Below are 18115 nucleotides of genomic sequence, written 5' to 3' on the forward strand. Positions count from 1 at the left end.
ACTTATTGGTATATCGTTAAATTTTGTGTCCTTGAATATATAATAAAATACCTATTTTTTTGTAATATACATATCATGATGACACGCAAATGATTCTCAATTACGACTCGATGAACAATGTACTTCTGAGTATAAAATGTTAAAAGAATAAAGTCATAAATAACATAACATTTCTAATGCTGGGATTCCTGTTTCTTCTAATATAAAAGTTCTTTGAGATTTATTTTAATCAGTTAAAAGACTTTTATGGGATATATAATATTTAATAATATTTACAGGGTATAGGGCTATGGGTCCTCGAGTAAAATTTACGTCAACATCCATTTTGTAGGTTTTAAGTTGCAGACATTCGTTTCCAGAAAACGAAATGTTTATAAGAGCGAAAGAACAACAATCTAAACATTCATATGAGATGGTAAACTTCGTTATAAGTTATAAGTTTGCCATCGGTATGAGGCCATAGAGAGCTCTTTGAAATTTAATATTCGGGCAAATGCCTACGTCAACATAAATTTTGTCATTTTCATTTCCTGAAAATGAAAAGTTTATAAGATCGCAAGAAACAAACAAGGCATTATTGTAAACATAATGCACGGCATGCTTCAGCTTTTAAGAGACGCATTTCGTGCTTATTAAGTATATCGAATTATAATTTTGACTTCGTTACATTGAAAAAAACGAAAAATGTATGTTATTTGTTTATGTTTATAAAATCTCTCAAGTGCACAACACACGGAGTCATCGTTACCGTTTCGCACACTACAACTTTATCGTTTACCAATAGCAACATTATACCAGTATTGTCATTAATGGTATTAAAAGGTTGAAATTTATCATAAAATTATATATTACTATTACCATTGAATTATTTCTTTCAGACTGCTAAATACATCGATAGCTGCGACAAAGAATCGATATTTAAAAACTTTAAAAAACTACGATGCATCGATTGATAAATTATCGCTGTTTGTCCATCCTTGTGACAAATTTGCGCTGAATAAATCCAGTTAAAAAAGTTAAGTTGACGGAGGGAATAATGAAAAGATATATAGTGGAACGTATTGAAAAAAAGCGAGTAATCAATGGTATTACTGAGTATTTCCTAAAGTGGAAGGGATACCCTCGCTCCAAGAACACATGGGAGCCCGTTGACAATCTATTTTGCAATGATTTAGTCGCCGAATTCGAGATGTCGGAGAAAAAGAAAGCGCAATCTTACAACAGGCTCAAATCTGTATCTTCTGGAGGCGATTCCAAGGCAGTTATTCGATTAAAAAGACTGGCTAACGAAAAGAATAAGAAATTTGGATTTGATCGTGGCTTGGAGGCTTTGAAAATTATTGGCGCAACCGATTCGTCCGGAGAGCTCATGTTTCTCATGTCTTGGAAAAATACGGATAAACTTGAACTGGTGCCGGCAACGTTGGCCAATTTAATGTGTCCCCAAATAGTTATTGACTTCTATGAGGAGGGCCTTACTTGGGCTCCACACATCGGTAATGTGAAAATTAAAAATTCAAGTCGTCATGCGAAAAAGGAAAATGCATACTAATACATATGCAGGACAACTGTAAACAGTATGCATATGGACATACGTATAGTCGTCTCATTCTAGTATTAATTCTATTCTTACCATTATGTAAATATTTGACAACATTGTATACGATTTAATTGTATATATTAAAATGAGAAACTTTTCGTATTTCGTAATTTTCTGATCGGGTTGGTGCACGCATTTTTCGCGCGTCAAATTGTAGTAAGCGCTGTGTTGCCAGACCGTTGAGAATTGGTCTGATGAGCTAGTCCGTTCATTGGAGCGTGGTACTGGTTCAGTCGTGAGCCCTTAACACTGGTTATTGAATAGTGTTTGACAATTGCTGTTGGTTGCGAGGTGCGTTGTTTTAGTAATCCCGTGAAAATAGCGAAGAATTGTAGTTTTTTGTCTATTTGCACGTTGAATATTTATGATTTGAACGCTGTTCTCGTGTAAATGCAATTTGTAATGCTCCATAATAAAGACAGTTTCAGTTGATTGCACATTGCAGGCGTAGGCTGGCGTTTGGGAAGTTGATGTGCCATTTGATATCTTGTCATTTGGCCATTTGTTGAAGCGTTAGTTGTCTGTCGCCTGCCGGCTGCAGACGTTAGTTGTACACCACAGCATAGCAAACGATGACTACCAGCAGCGAGGATGTGCTCCTACAGATGGGCGAGGTGCGCTACAAGAAGGGTGATGGCACACTATACGTGATGAACGAACGACTGGCCTGGATGGCTGAGCATCGCGACACTGTCACTGTCTCGCATCGCTATGCGGACATCAAAAGTAAACATATTCATGAAATCAACATTAACAGTGGCCATTCAATTTAACCATCGTTACACTCACAGCACAGAAGATCTCGCCCGAGGGCAAGCCGAAGGTGCAGCTACAGGTGGTGCTGCATGATGGCAACACGTCCACCTTTCATTTTGTCAATAGACAGGGATTGCAGGCAACGCTGGCGGATCGGGACAAGGTCAAGGAGTTGCTGCAGCAGCTGTTACCGAACTTTAAGCGCAAGGTGGACAAGGACTTGGAGGATAAAAATCGCATATTGAAGGATCATCCAAATTTGTTGCAACTGTACAAGGATTTGGTGATTACCAAAGTACTCACAAGCGACGAGTTCTGGGCCACCCATGCTAAGGAACATGCGCTTAAAAAGATGGGCAAGAGCCAGGAAATTGGTTTGTATTATGTGTATAGGAATTTTACAATGATTTCACAATCTAACGTAATTTGCGTAGGTGTTTCTGGTGCCTTCTTGGCTGACATTAAGCCGCAGACGGATGGCTGCAATGGCCTAAAATACAATTTGACTCCGGACGTTATACACTGCATTTTTAAAACATATCCCGCCGTCAAACGTAAACACATGGAAAACGTGCCTGCCAAAATGCCGGAAAACGAGTTCTGGACAAAGTTTTTCCAGTCACACTATTTCCACAGAGATCGCCTTACTGCTGGGACCAAAGATATCTTCACCGAGTGTGGCAAAATCGATGACCAGGCGCTTAAGGCTGCCGTGCAGCAGGGCGCTGGCGATCCGTTGCTGGATTTGAAGAAGTTTGAGGATGTTCCACTGGAGGAGGGATTCGGCAGCGTGGCTGGTGATCGCAATGTGGTCAATAGCGGCAACATTGTGCATCAGAACATGATAAAGCGCTTCAATCAGCATTCCATCATGGTGTTGAAGACGTGCGCAAATGTCAATGCATCGACCACTTCAATGACCAACGGCAGTACCAACATGGCCAATGGTCCACTTGGTCAATCCTCACATACCAATGGCTTTAATGGCAAGGGAGGTGGAGCTGGTGGGCACTCAAATGATGGCGCCGATATCGACAAGGGTGCACCACAAGCCAAGAAGCAACGGCTCATTGAGAAAATACATTACGAGGATCTTGGAAATCCGCTGCTTGAAACAGAAGATGATGCCGCCAATGCGAGTAACAAAGCCAAACAGTTTGAGCTTTCCAAGGTGGAACGCTACCTCAATGGCCCGCTGCAGAATCACATGTACGATAACCATAACGATTCCATGCCCCTGGACGATGTACAGTACAAGTTGGTACGCAACTCGGAGTCCTGGCTGGATCGCAGTGCCCAACGCAACGTGATTTGCTCGAAGGCGGCGGTAAATGCTTTGGGTGAACTCAGCCCAGGTGGCTCACTTATGCGTGGCTTTCAGGAACAGTCCGTCGGACGTAAGCATTCAAAGTTAGATTTTCCTGTTTACATTTGTAATAAGTTGTTTTCTTTTTTCTAGAGCTGGTGCCTCTTGACTTTCAGCGTGAATTGCGGCACTTGTATTTGTCGCTGATGGAATTGCTGAAGCACTTTTGGAACTGCTTTCCGCCCACTACCGAGGAGTTGGAGGCTAAGCTGCAGCGGATGCATGAGACTCTGCAACGCTTTAAAATGGCCAAATTAGTGCCTTTTGAGGTGAGTGTTAATCGTTGAATTTGTTATGGGAGTTTCCTAACAAAAACCGTTTTGCTGTTTACAGAATCGTGCCATGCATGAGCTATCACCACTTCGCTCATCACTTACCCAACACATGAATATACTGCTGCGCACCGCCAATTCCAAATATGCCACCTGGAAGGAGCGCAAGCTGCGCAACAACAGATAACAAACACATGCTCTTGAACAGCAGCAACGCGAAGAACTGCAACAGCTACAATTACAACATCATCAGCAGCAGCAGGAGCAACATCATCTTCATACGGTTATTCTAAGCAACATTATTGTCGAATTGGAGTGATCCAAAAATCGATTTGATTAAAACATTAATCACTTAAGAAACAAAGTACTCTATAACCACTATTTGTATGTGTCCATTGTGTGGTCCTTATAAATTTGTACAGCATATCGATAACCATTTGTGGCTTTGGTAATTCATAATTATATACTTTTGGTGGCAATTGGTGTCCAATGTCGAGACTCTTCGATGGTGTAAAGTTCAAACTGCCTCAAACCGATTCCACGTGCTGACCCAGTTTTGATTACCATATGGTTCTTTGTTCTATTCGATCTAATTAACAACTTCGTAAGAACTGATGGCAAGTTTCTTGCGTTAACATCAACACAAATGTTGCCAGTTTCACGCGAGTCGCGCTCTCAGTAACAATCGAATTTTTTTTTGGGCTTTGCTATAGCAACTAGAATTTATTTCGATGTACTCAAATCGGACACAATGAAGCACATTTTAAATTACACTGTGTTTCATTATTTAATTGCCATTTCTGCTATGCTGGAGGCTGCAGTGATTTTTCCCACAAATTCGGAATTCGGTGTAAATTGTCAGCTTTTCTTCGAAATTGTAACATTGATTGGTAATGTAAGTTAATTACAGATCTTTATGGCCATATCGGTGCCCATAAGCTTGCCACATCGCAATGTTTTCGTATCATACAATTACGAGTTCAACTTCTATTTGCCGGAACACATCTACAAGTTTCCTCCAATTCTGGTAAGTGAGTTGCAAGTTTGTGTCCGAAGTCTTTTAATTGATGTGAAGTGAAATGCAGATGGGAAGCGACTATGAGAATGGCTATCTGACATATCCAACTTTTAATGTCAGCGGCCGAGAGTGTGTCGATTGCAAAGAGAACACTGACATTGCAGCCGTCAAGTTGGAGGCCACAGAGGAGACGAAGAGCAAGCCAACATCGGATGCAAGCCGCAAGAAAAGGGACCTTTCAATAATATCGCGTAAAAGCTTCTATGCCATGCTCCAGGATAAGCTCGAGAGGTAAAAGGTGACATTTTGATAGGTGTGCTTTTTAATGCTGAAATCCTTTTTAGATCTGGCTATCCGCCAGAGGCGTGCCTATTGCGTATGATATGTGAAACGAATGATTCAACACTGGGCGAGATCAACGGTCTGTTGGGCAACATTGTGCACATAATATTCACGTAAGTTGTGCAAATTAATTAATTTGTAAATTAAGAATTTAAATTCAATTAAATTTGCAGGCCAAGCAGCTCAAGGGATGAGCAGCTTGCCTCCGCCTACTATCAAGCCGAGGCGGATGGACTGCAGCAGCAGTGCGGAGTATATCACAACGATTGTCCACACAATGTGTTGGGCCTCATTTCGGCGCCCATCGAAGAGATTCTAAACGACATTACAAATAGATCTCAAAGAAAATAAACTGGCAAAACGCGGCATCTCTCTTTTACTTTGGGTTCTGGGTTCTCTTCTCTGTTTGCGCTTCCAATTAACAATTGTAGCTTCAATGCAAACGCACTTGTTGCGATCCATTTGGTCCAACAGCAAGATCAGTTGTGTGTGGCACCTCGCGGCGATTTGAGCATTCTGAAAATGTATTTACCCCGGAGTCTTTGCCTTTGGCTGTCGATAAGTGCGTTTTGCTTGCAATTTGGCAATTGCTTCATTGCCTTCACGCCTGCTAGTACTCACGGCGTAAGTTACGGCAAAACAACACGTCAATGTGGCAATTCTAATTTGTGTGTTCATTTAGATCTTTGCTGCACTGGCTGTGCCTTTGGAGCTCCCGCATCGCAATGTTTTCGTCTCGTACAATTTTGAGGCAAACTACAATTCACCAGATAACTGGGAGAAATGGACCATATTTGTAAGTTTCATTCACGGCTATAAAACGCCAGCATTCAGTGTCAATTAGCACTACATTTAAAAGGCCAATTAGCGGCTGTCTCTAACAGAAAAGGTGTTCTTAAGATACTTTCATACCCTGTAACTACAAGAATAAAGAAAACTAGTGCAAAGGGTGTGATAAGGTTGTAGAAAGTGCTGCGCTTTAGTCTGTGTTGTCTTCCAGCAAAACGGACCAATAGAGTCGGAAGAGATTGAAGAATCGCGAAAGCGTAACCACAAGTCGAAATCAGAGGCTGCAGATGAAAACGATGAGCAGCAAGAGGGTGAGGAGACAGAGGCTGTGGAGGAAGAAGAGCAGGAAACCACAACAACAATGCCCACTGAAGAGCCAAGTCGAGAGCGCAGAGAGCTGCTAAGTCGCTCAAATATTTATCACATACTAATGGACAAGTTTCAAAGGTTTTTATTATGCGACTAAGTAATCATCAATTAATTGCTAATCCTTTGTGAAACTGCTTGCAGAAGTGGCTTTGCTGGCGAGTCCTGTTTGCTGCGTCTCATCTGTGAGATCAATGCTGCCGAGCTTAGCGAAGGCAACGGCGTACTGGGCAGTCTAATGCATGTGATCTTCAGGTGAGAGATTACTTCCATTATAGTGATCGAAGTTGTATTTACAATCTTTTTTTTCAGTCCTAGCACATCGCAGCCGGAGCAGTTGCCATTGCGTTTCTATCAAGCGGAACACGATGGCTGGCAGGATCATTGCCATTACTATGAACCCGATTGTAGCAAGAGTTTGTTACATCTGATATCGGAGCCCTTCGAAGAGATCTTTCGACGTATCCAGAGCAATGAAATGTAGCGAAAAATAGCAATAAATGATATTTTAATACCTGACCTCATTCTGTCTTCTGCGATTGTTTATCAATTAGCAACTTTCACTTGGTCAGAATCAGAACATTTCTTCTGGCCGCTCTTAATTGCTTCATCAGTTTCAGCTCGACATCATTTCGATTTTTGCATTTGGCAAAGCCTTTTGTATTTCAGTTTGTTTGCTAACTTCAGCTGGACATGGACAAGCTGGGACTGCTGAAAGTGTTGTGTCTAATCTCTTTGGCTGGCACTTTGCAGGCGGCTTTCGTTTGGAATACAAAAGGAGAGGTTGCAGTAAGTGCTGAGGAAACTTTAGTCAATGTTATTTATATTAATTTATAAACTTTGGACATAGCTCTTTATATCTATAGCTGTACCCCTTGATCTGTCAAAGAATGATGTCTTCTTGTCCTATAACTTTGAAGCCAGCTATTTACTGCCACGAACCTGGCGTAAGAAGCCGATAATCTTTGTAAGTTAGTTAAAGCTTTAAATGAATTTGTTTCATTTTTAATAATGCAATAACAGCGCAATGGAAATGGCACTCATCATGGTCCACATGAGAATGGGGTAGCTGACTTTGAAGATTACTATGATGAGTATGAGGACGAGCATCATCAGAATCACGAGGAACCAAAGCCACCAAAGCGAAAGAAGCCGCGACCTCACAATAAGCCGCCCAAGAAGAAACACAAGCATAAACCGAAGCCAAAGCCGAAGCCGAAACCGAAGCCGCCGCATCATAACCAGGACTTCTTTGAGGGATTCCCACGGCAGGACACCGAAGTGGCCTTGGGTGGGCGACGCCAGGAGCAATCGTTGCTCTCACGCACGAAGTTCTACCAGATACTGAGCCACAGATTCGAACAGTTCGTAACACCGATAGATAACAGTTAAAACAGTTGATAATCTCTCTCACTTTTAGACATGGCTTTGGCAGCGGAGATCGGTGTTTGCTGCGTTTGATCTGCGAGGCAAACAGCGCACAGCTGGGAAACCACAACGGCGTCCTAGGCAGTCTCATTCATGTGATGTTCAGTCCCAGCAGCTCGCAGTATGAGGCACTGCCTCAACGCTACTACACGGCGGAGTTGAAGGGAGAACAGAATGATTGCAGTGGATATTATGAGCAATGCAAACGCAGCTTACTCGATGTCATAACACGCCCTTTGGCCGATTATATTGGCAATAAAACTGCGCTGATTTAAACGTTTATTCTATGTGCTCTTCATGAACATCTTGAGCGCTGGCCAAGCGCACTTTTTCATATAGGCACGCGCATCGCGGCACTTCTTGTTGTTCGCCTGCCACACGTTGGTGGGGCAACGTCGCATCAGTTTCGAGTAGGCGCACAGACTGTAGAACAGAGCATGACGATCGCAGGCATCGCTCTGACTGAAGTGTGAGCTCCTGATATTTACTGTGCACCATCGTCGCACAGCTGGCAAAGTTTGCATCATAGGCATCGATGATCTCCTGCTGATTCGCATAGGCTCTCTCCAACATAGGACGCACATGCTTTGTGCTCAGCACTTTGCCTTGTAGCGCCGATGTGGCATTGAAGATGCAACCCAAGCGACACTATCGAAGGAACAACGCTATTAAGTTCAGGATGGGGTCAAGTGTAGAGTAAAGTTTTATACTCACGCTCGGCTGGATGCCAGATCGGCCACATTCGCTGTTGTAGGCGCCCCAATTGGGCAGTGGCAATGGGCAGCAGACCTGAACGTTCTGCAAATGCAAAATTTAAAATTGGAAATTGGAGAAAATTGCAAATCGATCGATAGATCGGAAATTCGTAGTTTACCTGTAAGGACTTGGGGGCTGCTCTGCATTTGACAGCACTGTGCGAAACTGGAAAAATTCCGAGTAGTGACAGCAATAAAATGAACCTCATGTTAGTGCAGTTGTTGCAACAAACTAAATGTAGCTAAGCGACTGAAATATGTTGAATGTTGGAGTGCAATTACAAATCCGATCAGATAATTCCAACAACAAGCTAGGCTTGTGTCAATTCAAGATTACATGACGATTAATGGAACTCATATGCTCGACGACAAAGTTAGGGAAATAAATAAACAAATAAATCACTTTCATCGTGACTTGCAATTGAATCGCAGATTTTGACTTTTGCGCTAAATCACTTAATCCCAGCTAATTGTTCAGCGTGGACGAAACAATTTGTCTGGCTGGGTCGACATTGCGTATGAGTAATGAGTATGACTCAAAGTTCAATGTAAATTACGAACTGAAGTGTGATGGACTACAAACAACTAATTAAATGTACAGTCTAACATCGCTATTAGCGATACTATTTATTTACTAAATAATGAATTGGAAAGATTTGCAGACAAGCATGTGCTCATTTATATTTCATTTGTTTGGCATTCTTTTTTAAAATATTCAAATTCAAAAATGTCATTACTGTTATTGTTTTACTGGCTCATTCTTGGCCTAGAGCTGTTGCCTATGGTCCGAAGTGAGTACCAGAAGAATGCGAATCTGCTTTGCACCCAAATGCTAAACACACATTTGCTCGAGAAGTGCTGCGGGGATTCAAAGCCCAGTAATCTGCTATTCGAAAATAGCAATTGTGAAAAGTTCAAAGACGATCAAGGCGCGGTAATTAGTTTATCCAGCTCTTGCATTCATTAAAATACAATTCACATCATTTGCAGTGTCGTTATGAATGCATCTATAATCACTATCAACTACTGCATTCCAATGGTTCACTCAACATGCCCAATGTTAACGCAATGATCCTTAAACTGTATCCTAGACATCATGGGTATCATAGCTATAGACTTATGCTTCAGGAATCCTACGAACACTGCGAATCCTTGAGTGCTACATACCATGGCCTTGTCCAGATGTATGCCACACTTGCGGATCCAGAGATCAAGTGCAATAAGAATGCTTTGATTTATTCCAAGTGCACCATTGGCAACATCTTTCTCAATTGTCCCATGGAATTCTGGCAGGAAATGATTCCAGAGTGTGCGGACAGCCGTCGGCTACTTGCCCACTGCGTTCGGTTTCTCCATGGCATCGACGATTTGAGCAGTCCTGCCAAAACACGAACAAGCAACGGATCCTCGAGTTACAAGCTGAAGATGCGCGGACTTCGACAACCAACACATTGGTACACGGCCTTCATCAACTGGCTTGTCTTTTAATTGTTTGTCCTTCAATATCACGATTATGTAATGTACTATTGAGATTCCTTAAAGATAGTAAAAAAGACTCTTTTTCTATAAATACTCATCTATCATTTTGTTATTTACAATTAGGTTATGCAGCTAAGATTTTATTTGTATAATACAATAATAAGAATAAAAACTACTCACTAGGAAATTGTTAGCTTAACTCAAACAACTCGACTGCTAAATACCCTTTACCAGCTTACATCCAAAGTTTGCCGTTTCTTTACGTTTCTCAGGTATATATTTCCTTCATAAAAAAATTAAAGATTTCTAACTTAATATTGCATTTTATTAAAAATATTCATAATTTGAGGTAATTGAAGTATTACATTCTGTTTTCTATAGGGTATAAAAAGTTAAAATACAAAATAAGCAAAACAAATGAAATTCTATTAAGCCATTTATTGAGCAATTATATATTTGTATTATTTGGTGCGCTACATTAATTTGCATAATCCCCGATTTGGTATAAAAGGCATCACAGATTTTCGGAAGCATATCAGAATAACCACAATGTTGACCAAGTGCACAGCTCTAACCATTTGGCTATTGGCCAGCTTGGCATCTGTCAACCCAGCGGAAATGGATTGCTCGAAACGTTTGGATTATAATGTAAGTTATGCAAGTCATCGAACAACTCCATTTGCTGACATGCCTCCGATCTGCTACGTAGACCGTGTCAAGCTGCTGTCCGAGACCCAATCTAAATTTTGATGCATTCCGGCCGAGCTGTGGCAAGTTCATGCAAGAAGGCAAGCCCAAGATCTCACCCGTAAGTAAGGAGTATTTGCCAAAATTGGCATCTGTTAATGTACTTAATTATTATTCACAGTGTCTATTTGAGTGCATCTTCAATTCGAACAATGTGTTGGATGGCATGGAACTCAATGTGCCAAATGCACGTAAAGTACTGCAGGATATGTTGGGCGCCAACAAGGACTTTCTGGACATCTATGTGGAATCTATGCGAAACTGCTCTTCGAATACCGAGGCTTTGATGAAGCGGATGAGAAGAAATATGGGGCAAAATAATTGCACTAAAGTCGCGCTTTTTCTAAGTTGGTGCACAGCCGAAAATATATTTGCCCATTGCCCAGCAACCAGTTGGCGATCAAGTCAATCATGTGAGGAAGCACATGACTTTATGGTCAATTGCAAATGTGATGACAATCAAAGTGTATGTATCCAGATGTAAATAAATTATTCATTTAATCCTCAATTTTCAGTTGATATTGAGATACAAATTAAATGAGTTCGCAGCTATTGTAAATGCAGACAATTAATGTGTCAATTTCTCTATAATCTGTAAGTTAAAAATTTCTACTTTTAATCTGAAATAATTCTATTCACATATCCCCGAAAGTATGCAACGAATATTTTTATTTCTCAGATCATTTTTGTGATCTCATTGTTTATTAGCGTTTTATTAGCGATTTTATTTTACTTATAAACTTCTTACTATATTTAGAGTTATTAAGTTATTATAACACAAATAATTTTTAAAAAATTATGAATAATAGCTTTGAATATTGTAAGTTGTGGCAGTGAGCAAACTGCACAAAGTGCGTGCACTTCTTTGTATTCTGTAAAATGTATCAGCTTAAATTTAAATTCATTGAATTGCTTGGCATTATTATTTTATATATTATTATCATATATATCTATAATATATCTATTTGACAAATTACTTCAATCATTTTTATTTTCCATTTTAAATGAATATCCATAACAACCATAATACACATGAAATTAAAATTTATATTTTATCGCTCTAACAGTCAGGTTATTAAATACAACAAAAGTATAAAATATTTTATTAACCAATTACTTTAATATAGTAGTTTATGTGCGGTACATTAATTTACAAACTCCCGACGACTTCGACTTGGTATAAAATAGATTACGAACAAATAATTCGAACAGATCGTCAACAATGTTGGGCAAGTGCACATTTCTGGCCATTTGGCTATTGCTTTGCTGCTTTGTATCGCTCAACTCAGGTCAGATCGATTGTTCCAAGCGATTGGATTACGGTGTAAGTTTCAAAAGCAATAGCTTAATAAATTTAATAAGTAATACCAAAAAATCGATTACTAACTATATTGTAGTCCGTAGCAAAATGTTGTTCGAGACCCAATTTTAAGTTTGATGCGTTTCAAGAAAGTTGCGCCAAGTTCATCCCAAATGGCATACCGAGAATGTCGCCAGTAAGCAAAGTAAAGAAAAGTAAGTTACATGATCTAATCAATATTCTTCATAGTGTACACACGAGTGCATATACAATGCGGCCAAGGTATTAAATGGCACAGAGTTGAATGTGGAAAACACAACCAAGATGCTGAATTCTCTTTTTTCGAACACATCGCAGGATCATATCACTGCCTATGTGCAGTCGATGAAGAATTGTTCGGATAATGCCGAGAGGCTAATGAAGCGAATGAAGAAGAAAGTTTTTGGCCAGGAGAGCTGCTCCATGCTCCCCATATTCATTAACGTTTGCTCTGGCCACAACCTGTTTGCCCATTGCCCTGAAGACAGTTGGCACAGCAGCAAAGTGTGCGAGGAGGGACGCGACTTTATTCTTAATTGCAAATGTGATAAGAACAAGAGTGTGTGTGTCCAGTTTTAAATAAAGAACATTAAATTTGCAAACAATTTTTAATTGAAATGGGACATAGAAATTAAATGAATTGCCCGCAATTCTAATTAACGTTGTAAATGAGCCGTTTTCCGGCTGAAAATGCTCTTAAATAAAGTCTGTTTTGCGCTGTGGAGTCACAGTATAGCTTAAGCATGTTTCGCTGGCTGTTTATATTATTGCTCGGACTGATGAGTGTCCTGGCAGGACCTACTAAAAAGGCTTGCTCAGAGAAGCTCGATATTCCAGTAGGTAGATCGCAACCCTAAAAGTGTGCTTTATTTTATGTGACTGTCTCTTTTTGCAGTCGACGCAAAGCTGCTGCAAGTTGCCCAAGATCGATTTTAAGCCCTATGAGAAGCAATGCGGCGATTTGGGTGTCAATGGCTTGCATGTTTGGCCCGTAAGTAGAGAATGCGCTTAACTCAAACACAAATACGAACTTTTATTATATTCAACGGATAATTGCAGTGCGGCTTTCAATGCATTTACAAGACAGCTGGCGCACTAAATGGCACGACGTTGGTGATGGAAAATGTGGATGCTATGATGGCCACGCTATTAAAGGATGAAGAGAAATTAAAGGAAGCCTTTGCGTTAGGATTCCGTGCGTGCACGTCTAAGGAGCAGGAAATTTTGCAAACTCTGAAGCGACGTCGATTCCCCGGTAATGCCAAGTGTTCGCCCTTGGCCATGCTGTATGGTGTCTGCGCCTACAAATACGTCTTTAACAATTGCCCCACGGAGAATTGGACCAACAGCAGCACTTGCAATCGCATTCTAGCTTGCGAGCGTGCCAAGGACAATATGCAATAACATATAATTTGCATTAATATGAAGTTTATTTGAAAGCAAACTACTTAAGAGTTAACTACATATTTTCGTTTAGTTGAAGAACACATCGTACCAGCTGGGCTCTTGGCCATAGCTGGCAGGTTCAGCTGCACTGCAGCCCATCTCCGAGTCGAAGGGTTCGCCCTCCTGCATTGAGTGCATTTCAGCTGTATGGAAAATAGTAGGTTGATCGATTGATTGTGTGCATTATTAACCTTTGACTTTTGCCTCACCCAATTGCTCCACACTCACTCCCAGTCGTTGGGCATGTTGCATTAGTAGACGAAGCAGCAACTGTGAGTCAGCCACGCCATCGACCAGCATGTCCTCTGAAGCAATTAGTTCGTGTTCCTCGTTATCTGCATCGCATCCAAATGCCAAGTCATTGCTGTGCACAGACTGTGAATAAATCGAGTGAATGACTATTAAGGTTTGGCGAGGTTACACCCATAATTGTATGCACCTCTTTTGAGTCTGATCTCACAACAAAGTCCTCAAAAGCTCCCTCCACAGAGCAGCAAGCTGCCACGCAGCAAATCGAAAGCAAAACTAAATTATTCATTATGAGATCAACTAAACTCTTTGAGTACTAAACCTTGAATGAACCATTGCTCAGTCTGCGCAACACAAAAAAAAAACCATTTGTCACAGTCCATTTGCCAGGGCCATCAATGAGATTGAATCGGTCGGCAATTATAAACAGAGAAAAACACAATCAGCTTTTGTTTTTCAGTTTATTAAATACTCCGAAAAATTTAAAACTAATGCGATCGAACAATAAGATAAGCGTGCTTAGCTCATGGGCAGCGGCACATGAGGCAGCGGATTGCATTGATGAGCGAACTGTTTGGCCACGATGCAAGGTTGATCTGTCTTCCACATCTTCGCAGGGCAGTTGAGAAAGGTTTCGGCATTGACGCAGCTGTAGATCATAGCAGCATAGGGCGAACAGCCTTGGGTCAACACTTTATAACTCTGCTGGTTGGTCAACTTCATGTGGCCATGAACTGAAAGAATTGTCGTTAAAGCAACTCAAATTTAAATATTATGTATACGCACTGTTCTCAGTGCAGGTCTCAAAGGAGCGCACAATGTGTGGCACAATCTCACGATCTCGTCGATGCACATGCTCCTCCAAAAAGGCACGAACCTTGTCCATTTGCAGCTTGCCATTGGCCAGGGCGCCTGTCTCCCGATAAATGCAATCCGGGTAGCACTGCCAAATAGAAAGGAAGTGAAGGAGTCGGAGATATCAACTCCAATTACACGGACTTACCAGATGCGCAAATGCCGGATATTTCTCGTTCGCCGATTTCAATTGATTTACGTGCTTTTGGCACTTTTGTGGCACGTTGCCCAGATTGATTTCCGGCGTGCGGCAACACGAGTTGATGTCCTGCCAAACGATTCATGAAACATGCATTAATTGAAGCTTGCTGCTGCCTCTGCTGCTGCCTTCAATTCAATGTACTCACGAAATTGTTAAAGTTCGGCGGCGATGAGCAGTTGTAGGCGGCGTGGGCGTGATCCATAAACCATGACAACAACAACAACAGCGACAGCGACTGCGACAGCTGCAGCCCAAAAGTAAATCAAATATGAATGCAATACAAAGAGGGAAAACAAGAAAAGCGCTCACCATTAAAAATGCAACACACTGGAAAATCGTTGAATGCATTTTTATCCCAACACACACACTCACACTCACTTTACTTTACGAGTACACGCAATCGAAGCGTGGCAAAAGAATAAAACTTGTGCCACAGCCAGTCGACGCTTTTTATAGCCAACTGTGTGAGTGTGCGGGGCACGTTCTAGGCGTAATGAGCTTGTTATCGCCATCATAATGAAAACAAACTGTGGCATTTTGGTCCAATGCGTCAATTGAAGGTGACACATCCAAGCCATGGTCCCATTGATGATGCTTCTAAACCCATCCATTTGATTTGAAGGGGGAATCGCTTTCACCCATCGACCGTGACATTTTTTTTTGGGGAAATACCAGAAGTTTAATGGATTGTAAATCGCTGACTAAATGGAATTACATTGTTTACTATTAGTTTCGGTGAGTAATAGTAGTTGGGGTCACAATAACAAAACGCTTATGTAACTATTAAATAATAATCATAAATTTATATATTAATATTAGTTATACAAATTATTAAATTGTTCAGTCACTTGGTTCGAATTAAAGTGATCTTAGTTTTTGACTTGTTTTTCATTAATTCATTGTATCTAAAAAAAATATTATGTAATCTTTTATTTTATTTGATAACATCACAATCCTGTCAAAAGTGAAACAAAGTTTAAGCAAATGAGTTTTATTATTCATGTACATATCCAAAGCTATGCCATAATTAGTTTTGCCTACAATTAATATAAGTTTAATTTAATAATATGTTTTTTTTTATTATATTACACGTCACTGCTTCGAGCTAAAACTTGACTTGTTTTTTATTAACTCACTATAATTAAAATTGTATATAATCTATTAACATACATATATATTTTTTATCTACAATAATCCTGTTAAAAGAGAAGCTTAACTTTATACATTGTAGTCTAAGTCAACATTATTTTATTTATAATTTATCTTGCATTTTTATTAATTCACTACATTTAATATAATATAATCTAATTAATTATTATTAATTATTTAAAATTTTTTTAGTCATGTATTGAATTATCATTAGTTGAATTTAAGATAATATTATATATTAAATGTTGGTCCTGTCAAAAGCGAAGCTTAACTTTTCACTTAGTTGAAGTCAACTTTTATTGTATTTATCATTTATCCAAAGTCGGCAACTAATTAGTAGTGCATTTAATTAATATTTGTTGAATTTATGAGAGCAACATGTTACAGTGGCAGCCAGCAGTTGTTGCCAAGGCTCAAAGGCTTCAAGGCAGGAGTTTGTTCGTGCATGCATGAATAATGCGCTTATGTTATGATTCTTGTTGTTGTTGCTGCCCTTGGTCTCTCAACACATTGTTGGTTGGCAGCTTATGTCAGCCCATTGTTGAGCTTAATCATCCCCAACTTCCTCGTCCTCGTCCTTGTCGCCATCGCCATCGCAGTCGCTGTTGCTGTTGCTGTCGGTGTCGTTGTCGGCGTCTTCATCTTCAGCTGGCTGAGATTGCTGTCTCATCTGCTCCGCGGTTGTCTGAAGCTTTTAACCACTAAGATGAGCGTTGAAGATGCTGTTTAACCGTATACTGGAATCTGCAGCTCGACATTAAAGTGCACTTGATGAAATTGAACTTAAGAAAGTCTTGTGCTGTGTATGTAATTTATTGCACGAAAAATTTTCAAAAGCAATAACGAGTTAAGTATACGACAAGTGGTACAACAACAACTTACCACTGAAGCTAGACAATCCCAAGTGCAACAATAGTCAATTGATGTCCTTTCGTTTGGCTACAAATCGCAATCATTTCTTTAGAACAATGCGAAAACTATTAACTGTGTTAGTTCACTCTGAGTTGGTTGTTTGGGGGTGAAATTGAAAAAGTTTTATGCTGTTTGTCTTTGCCATCGATCAGAAATTGAATTCAATGGAGGCGGTCCTCACAAAGCACTCACTTTTATAGGTTACTTAAACTCATAATGCCGCACGTAAAATTCAATCGGAATGTCAGGACGTGCGCTTTAATGTCAGGACGTTGGGCTGGCTGGATGAACGGACAACCGAACATTGGGACATCAACATGTCTTTGCTTTTGGCACTGAATTTTTAAAATGAAATTTAAATGCTCTCGAGTGGCAGTTGACATTAGAATTTACTTGCAGCGTGTGAGGGCAAGAGAGTGTGGGGTTCGTTTTTTTTTGTCAGGAATGTTAAGGACTCTCTTCGAATGTGTCAGACGCATTTTTAGCCCTCGACTGTGGGGGCTTAATGTATTGTCATTGTGTTATTATCAGCAGATTCGCTTGCTTTTTATAAAAAGAATCCAAGTGTGTGTGCGTGTGTGTATTTGTGTGTGTACGGGGCGTGTCAGAGTTTTTTTTTGCTGGTATTTTCTTTTTGTCTTTTCAATTTGCTGTGCGCTCTCGGGGCAATTCGAGGGCGAGCACCTGGCGCATATTGCCATTTTAATAAATGTCGACACGAGCCACACTCGAGTTTAATTTGATTAGCCCGAAAAAAGCAGGAAGAAGAGACAACTGTCTAACTGTGGCAAAGGCAACGGCAAGGGCACACTTCAAAGCGACATCGTTATGATATGCTTGCTGCCTGCTGCCTGCATACTTTGGCGACCAGAGAGAAGCGCGCCTAAGCAAACACATGCTCATGCTCATGCTATGTGAAAAAGGGCAACAAAATGCTAGACATCAACAAATATTTACATAAATCAAATGAGCGGATTAGGGCCCGCTTAACCGGCTGTCATAGGTATATAAGTGAAAGGACATACAGCAACAAAAAAAAAGAATT

The 18115-nt window shown here is 40.3% G+C and overlaps 12 protein-coding genes across 12 annotated transcripts; 9 read left to right on the plus strand and 3 right to left on the minus strand.

Annotated features, from left to right (window-relative positions):
* The first annotated feature begins 971 nt into the window (after positions 1-971).
* LOC133841722 (chromobox protein homolog 1-like) lies at positions 972-2173 on the plus strand. Its single transcript, XM_062274407.1, has 2 exons — positions 972-1891; positions 2023-2173. The coding sequence occupies exon 1, from the start codon at positions 1037-1039 to the stop codon at positions 1550-1552; it is 516 nt and encodes a 171-aa protein (XP_062130391.1). The 5' UTR covers positions 972-1036; the 3' UTR covers positions 1553-1891; positions 2023-2173.
* Positions 2169-4427, plus strand: LOC133841715 (general transcription factor IIH subunit 1). Its single transcript, XM_062274401.1, has 5 exons — positions 2169-2326; positions 2392-2730; positions 2791-3753; positions 3816-3991; positions 4056-4427. The coding sequence occupies exons 1-5, from the start codon at positions 2173-2175 to the stop codon at positions 4179-4181; spliced, it is 1758 nt and encodes a 585-aa protein (XP_062130385.1). The 5' UTR covers positions 2169-2172; the 3' UTR covers positions 4182-4427.
* A 182-nt stretch (positions 4428-4609) lies between these two features.
* LOC133841718 (uncharacterized) lies at positions 4610-5710 on the plus strand. The gene is made up of 5 exons (XM_062274404.1): positions 4610-4844; positions 4905-5021; positions 5080-5303; positions 5357-5467; positions 5528-5710. Exons 1-5 carry the CDS (start codon positions 4746-4748, stop codon positions 5703-5705), a joined length of 729 nt encoding a protein of 242 aa, XP_062130388.1. The 5' UTR covers positions 4610-4745; the 3' UTR covers positions 5706-5710.
* A 155-nt stretch (positions 5711-5865) lies between these two features.
* Positions 5866-6993, plus strand: LOC133841717 (uncharacterized). Its single transcript, XM_062274403.1, has 5 exons — positions 5866-5978; positions 6037-6150; positions 6355-6590; positions 6654-6764; positions 6822-6993. Exons 1-5 carry the CDS (start codon positions 5877-5879, stop codon positions 6991-6993), a joined length of 735 nt encoding a protein of 244 aa, XP_062130387.1. The 5' UTR covers positions 5866-5876.
* Positions 6994-7164: 171 nt separating this feature from the next.
* LOC133841716 (uncharacterized) lies at positions 7165-8232 on the plus strand. The gene is made up of 4 exons (XM_062274402.1): positions 7165-7298; positions 7360-7476; positions 7533-7873; positions 7930-8232. The coding sequence occupies exons 1-4, from the start codon at positions 7203-7205 to the stop codon at positions 8210-8212; spliced, it is 837 nt and encodes a 278-aa protein (XP_062130386.1). The 5' UTR covers positions 7165-7202; the 3' UTR covers positions 8213-8232.
* Positions 8162-8944, minus strand: LOC133841721 (uncharacterized). The gene is given in 4 exon segments (XM_062274406.1): positions 8162-8405; positions 8407-8585; positions 8652-8735; positions 8812-8944. Coding segments are annotated over 4 exon segments (537 nt in total). The 5' UTR covers positions 8902-8944; the 3' UTR covers positions 8162-8221.
* Positions 8945-9356: 412 nt separating this feature from the next.
* LOC133841719 (uncharacterized) lies at positions 9357-10252 on the plus strand. The gene is made up of 2 exons (XM_062274405.1): positions 9357-9626; positions 9683-10252. The coding sequence occupies exons 1-2, from the start codon at positions 9420-9422 to the stop codon at positions 10178-10180; spliced, it is 705 nt and encodes a 234-aa protein (XP_062130389.1). The 5' UTR covers positions 9357-9419; the 3' UTR covers positions 10181-10252.
* Positions 10253-10569: 317 nt separating this feature from the next.
* On the plus strand, positions 10570-11625 carry LOC133844922 (uncharacterized). Its single transcript, XM_062279218.1, has 3 exons — positions 10570-10819; positions 10881-10979; positions 11040-11625. The coding sequence occupies exons 1-3, from the start codon at positions 10721-10723 to the stop codon at positions 11400-11402; spliced, it is 561 nt and encodes a 186-aa protein (XP_062135202.1). The 5' UTR covers positions 10570-10720; the 3' UTR covers positions 11403-11625.
* A 371-nt stretch (positions 11626-11996) lies between these two features.
* LOC133845568 (uncharacterized) lies at positions 11997-12836 on the plus strand. Its single transcript, XM_062280059.1, has 3 exons — positions 11997-12242; positions 12316-12414; positions 12468-12836. The coding sequence occupies exons 1-3, from the start codon at positions 12141-12143 to the stop codon at positions 12834-12836; spliced, it is 570 nt and encodes a 189-aa protein (XP_062136043.1). The 5' UTR covers positions 11997-12140.
* Positions 12837-13008: 172 nt separating this feature from the next.
* Positions 13009-13720, plus strand: LOC133845333 (uncharacterized). The gene is made up of 3 exons (XM_062279767.1): positions 13009-13093; positions 13153-13248; positions 13317-13720. The coding sequence occupies exons 1-3, from the start codon at positions 13037-13039 to the stop codon at positions 13659-13661; spliced, it is 498 nt and encodes a 165-aa protein (XP_062135751.1). The 5' UTR covers positions 13009-13036; the 3' UTR covers positions 13662-13720.
* Positions 13534-14260, minus strand: LOC133845334 (uncharacterized). The gene is made up of 3 exons (XM_062279768.1): positions 14143-14260; positions 13913-14078; positions 13534-13846 (listed from the first exon to the last, which is right to left on the minus strand). The coding sequence occupies exons 1-3, from the start codon at positions 14239-14241 to the stop codon at positions 13731-13733; spliced, it is 381 nt and encodes a 126-aa protein (XP_062135752.1). The 5' UTR covers positions 14242-14260; the 3' UTR covers positions 13534-13730.
* A 169-nt stretch (positions 14261-14429) lies between these two features.
* Positions 14430-15908, minus strand: LOC133845320 (uncharacterized). Its single transcript, XM_062279751.1, has 5 exons — positions 15319-15908; positions 15155-15253; positions 14956-15075; positions 14739-14895; positions 14430-14686 (listed from the first exon to the last, which is right to left on the minus strand). Exons 1-5 carry the CDS (start codon positions 15355-15357, stop codon positions 14472-14474), a joined length of 630 nt encoding a protein of 209 aa, XP_062135735.1. The 5' UTR covers positions 15358-15908; the 3' UTR covers positions 14430-14471.
* Between the last annotated feature and the right edge of the window lie 2207 nt (positions 15909-18115).

This window comes from Drosophila sulfurigaster, chromosome 3 (assembly GCF_023558435.1).
Source record: "Drosophila sulfurigaster albostrigata strain 15112-1811.04 chromosome 3, ASM2355843v2, whole genome shotgun sequence".
Lineage (NCBI taxonomy): Eukaryota > Metazoa > Arthropoda > Insecta > Diptera > Drosophilidae > Drosophila > Drosophila sulfurigaster.

Bases quoted from the DNA above. Each gene is read 5' to 3' on its own strand.
- LOC133841722 (XM_062274407.1), top strand. From the start codon at position 1,037: ATGAAAAGATATATAGTGGAACGTATTGAAAAAAAGCGAGTAATCAAT.
- LOC133841715 (XM_062274401.1), top strand. From the start codon at position 2,173: ATGACTACCAGCAGCGAGGATGTGCTCCTACAGATGGGCGAGGTGCGC. The intron at 2,731-2,790 runs GTTTGTATTATG...TAATTTGCGTAG, and splicing joins GGGCAAGAGCCAGGAAATTG to GTGTTTCTGGTGCCTTCTTG. The intron at 3,754-3,815 runs GTAAGCATTCAA...TCTTTTTTCTAG, and splicing joins TCAGGAACAGTCCGTCGGAC to AGCTGGTGCCTCTTGACTTT.
- LOC133841718 (XM_062274404.1), top strand. From the start codon at position 4,746: ATGAAGCACATTTTAAATTACACTGTGTTTCATTATTTAATTGCCATT. The intron at 5,304-5,356 runs GTAAAAGGTGAC...AATCCTTTTTAG, and splicing joins CTCCAGGATAAGCTCGAGAG to ATCTGGCTATCCGCCAGAGG. The intron at 5,468-5,527 runs GTAAGTTGTGCA...TTAAATTTGCAG, and splicing joins ATTGTGCACATAATATTCAC to GCCAAGCAGCTCAAGGGATG.
- LOC133841717 (XM_062274403.1), top strand. From the start codon at position 5,877: ATGTATTTACCCCGGAGTCTTTGCCTTTGGCTGTCGATAAGTGCGTTT. The intron at 6,151-6,354 runs GTAAGTTTCATT...GTTGTCTTCCAG, and splicing joins GGGAGAAATGGACCATATTT to CAAAACGGACCAATAGAGTC. The intron at 6,591-6,653 runs GTTTTTATTATG...AACTGCTTGCAG, and splicing joins CTAATGGACAAGTTTCAAAG to AAGTGGCTTTGCTGGCGAGT.
- LOC133841716 (XM_062274402.1), top strand. From the start codon at position 7,203: ATGGACAAGCTGGGACTGCTGAAAGTGTTGTGTCTAATCTCTTTGGCT. The intron at 7,299-7,359 runs GTAAGTGCTGAG...CTTTGGACATAG, and splicing joins ATACAAAAGGAGAGGTTGCA to CTCTTTATATCTATAGCTGT. The intron at 7,874-7,929 runs GTTCGTAACACC...TCTCACTTTTAG, and splicing joins CTGAGCCACAGATTCGAACA to ACATGGCTTTGGCAGCGGAG.
- LOC133841719 (XM_062274405.1), top strand. From the start codon at position 9,420: ATGTCATTACTGTTATTGTTTTACTGGCTCATTCTTGGCCTAGAGCTG. The intron at 9,627-9,682 runs GTAATTAGTTTA...CATCATTTGCAG, and splicing joins TCAAAGACGATCAAGGCGCG to TGTCGTTATGAATGCATCTA.
- LOC133844922 (XM_062279218.1), top strand. From the start codon at position 10,721: ATGTTGACCAAGTGCACAGCTCTAACCATTTGGCTATTGGCCAGCTTG. The intron at 10,820-10,880 runs GTAAGTTATGCA...TCTGCTACGTAG, and splicing joins CGAAACGTTTGGATTATAAT to ACCGTGTCAAGCTGCTGTCC. The intron at 10,980-11,039 runs GTAAGTAAGGAG...TATTATTCACAG, and splicing joins GCAAGCCCAAGATCTCACCC to TGTCTATTTGAGTGCATCTT.
- LOC133845568 (XM_062280059.1), top strand. From the start codon at position 12,141: ATGTTGGGCAAGTGCACATTTCTGGCCATTTGGCTATTGCTTTGCTGC. The intron at 12,243-12,315 runs GTAAGTTTCAAA...ACTATATTGTAG, and splicing joins CCAAGCGATTGGATTACGGT to TCCGTAGCAAAATGTTGTTC. The intron at 12,415-12,467 runs GTAAGCAAAGTA...TATTCTTCATAG, and splicing joins GCATACCGAGAATGTCGCCA to TGTACACACGAGTGCATATA.
- LOC133845333 (XM_062279767.1), top strand. From the start codon at position 13,037: ATGAGTGTCCTGGCAGGACCTACTAAAAAGGCTTGCTCAGAGAAGCTC. The intron at 13,094-13,152 runs GTAGGTAGATCG...CTCTTTTTGCAG, and splicing joins CAGAGAAGCTCGATATTCCA to TCGACGCAAAGCTGCTGCAA. The intron at 13,249-13,316 runs GTAAGTAGAGAA...GGATAATTGCAG, and splicing joins ATGGCTTGCATGTTTGGCCC to TGCGGCTTTCAATGCATTTA.
- LOC133845334 (XM_062279768.1), bottom strand. From the start codon at position 14,241: ATGAATAATTTAGTTTTGCTTTCGATTTGCTGCGTGGCAGCTTGCTGC. The intron at 14,079-14,142 runs GTGCATACAATT...ATTTATTCACAG, and splicing joins TGAGATCAGACTCAAAAGAG to TCTGTGCACAGCAATGACTT. The intron at 13,847-13,912 runs GTGAGGCAAAAG...TTTTCCATACAG, and splicing joins AGTGAGTGTGGAGCAATTGG to CTGAAATGCACTCAATGCAG.
- LOC133845320 (XM_062279751.1), bottom strand. From the start codon at position 15,357: ATGCATTCAACGATTTTCCAGTGTGTTGCATTTTTAATG. The intron at 15,254-15,318 runs GTGAGCGCTTTT...TTTGGGCTGCAG, and splicing joins AGTGTGTTGCATTTTTAATG to CTGTCGCAGTCGCTGTCGCT. The intron at 14,896-14,955 runs GTAAGTCCGTGT...TCTATTTGGCAG, and splicing joins ATCCGGCATTTGCGCATCTG to TGCTACCCGGATTGCATTTA.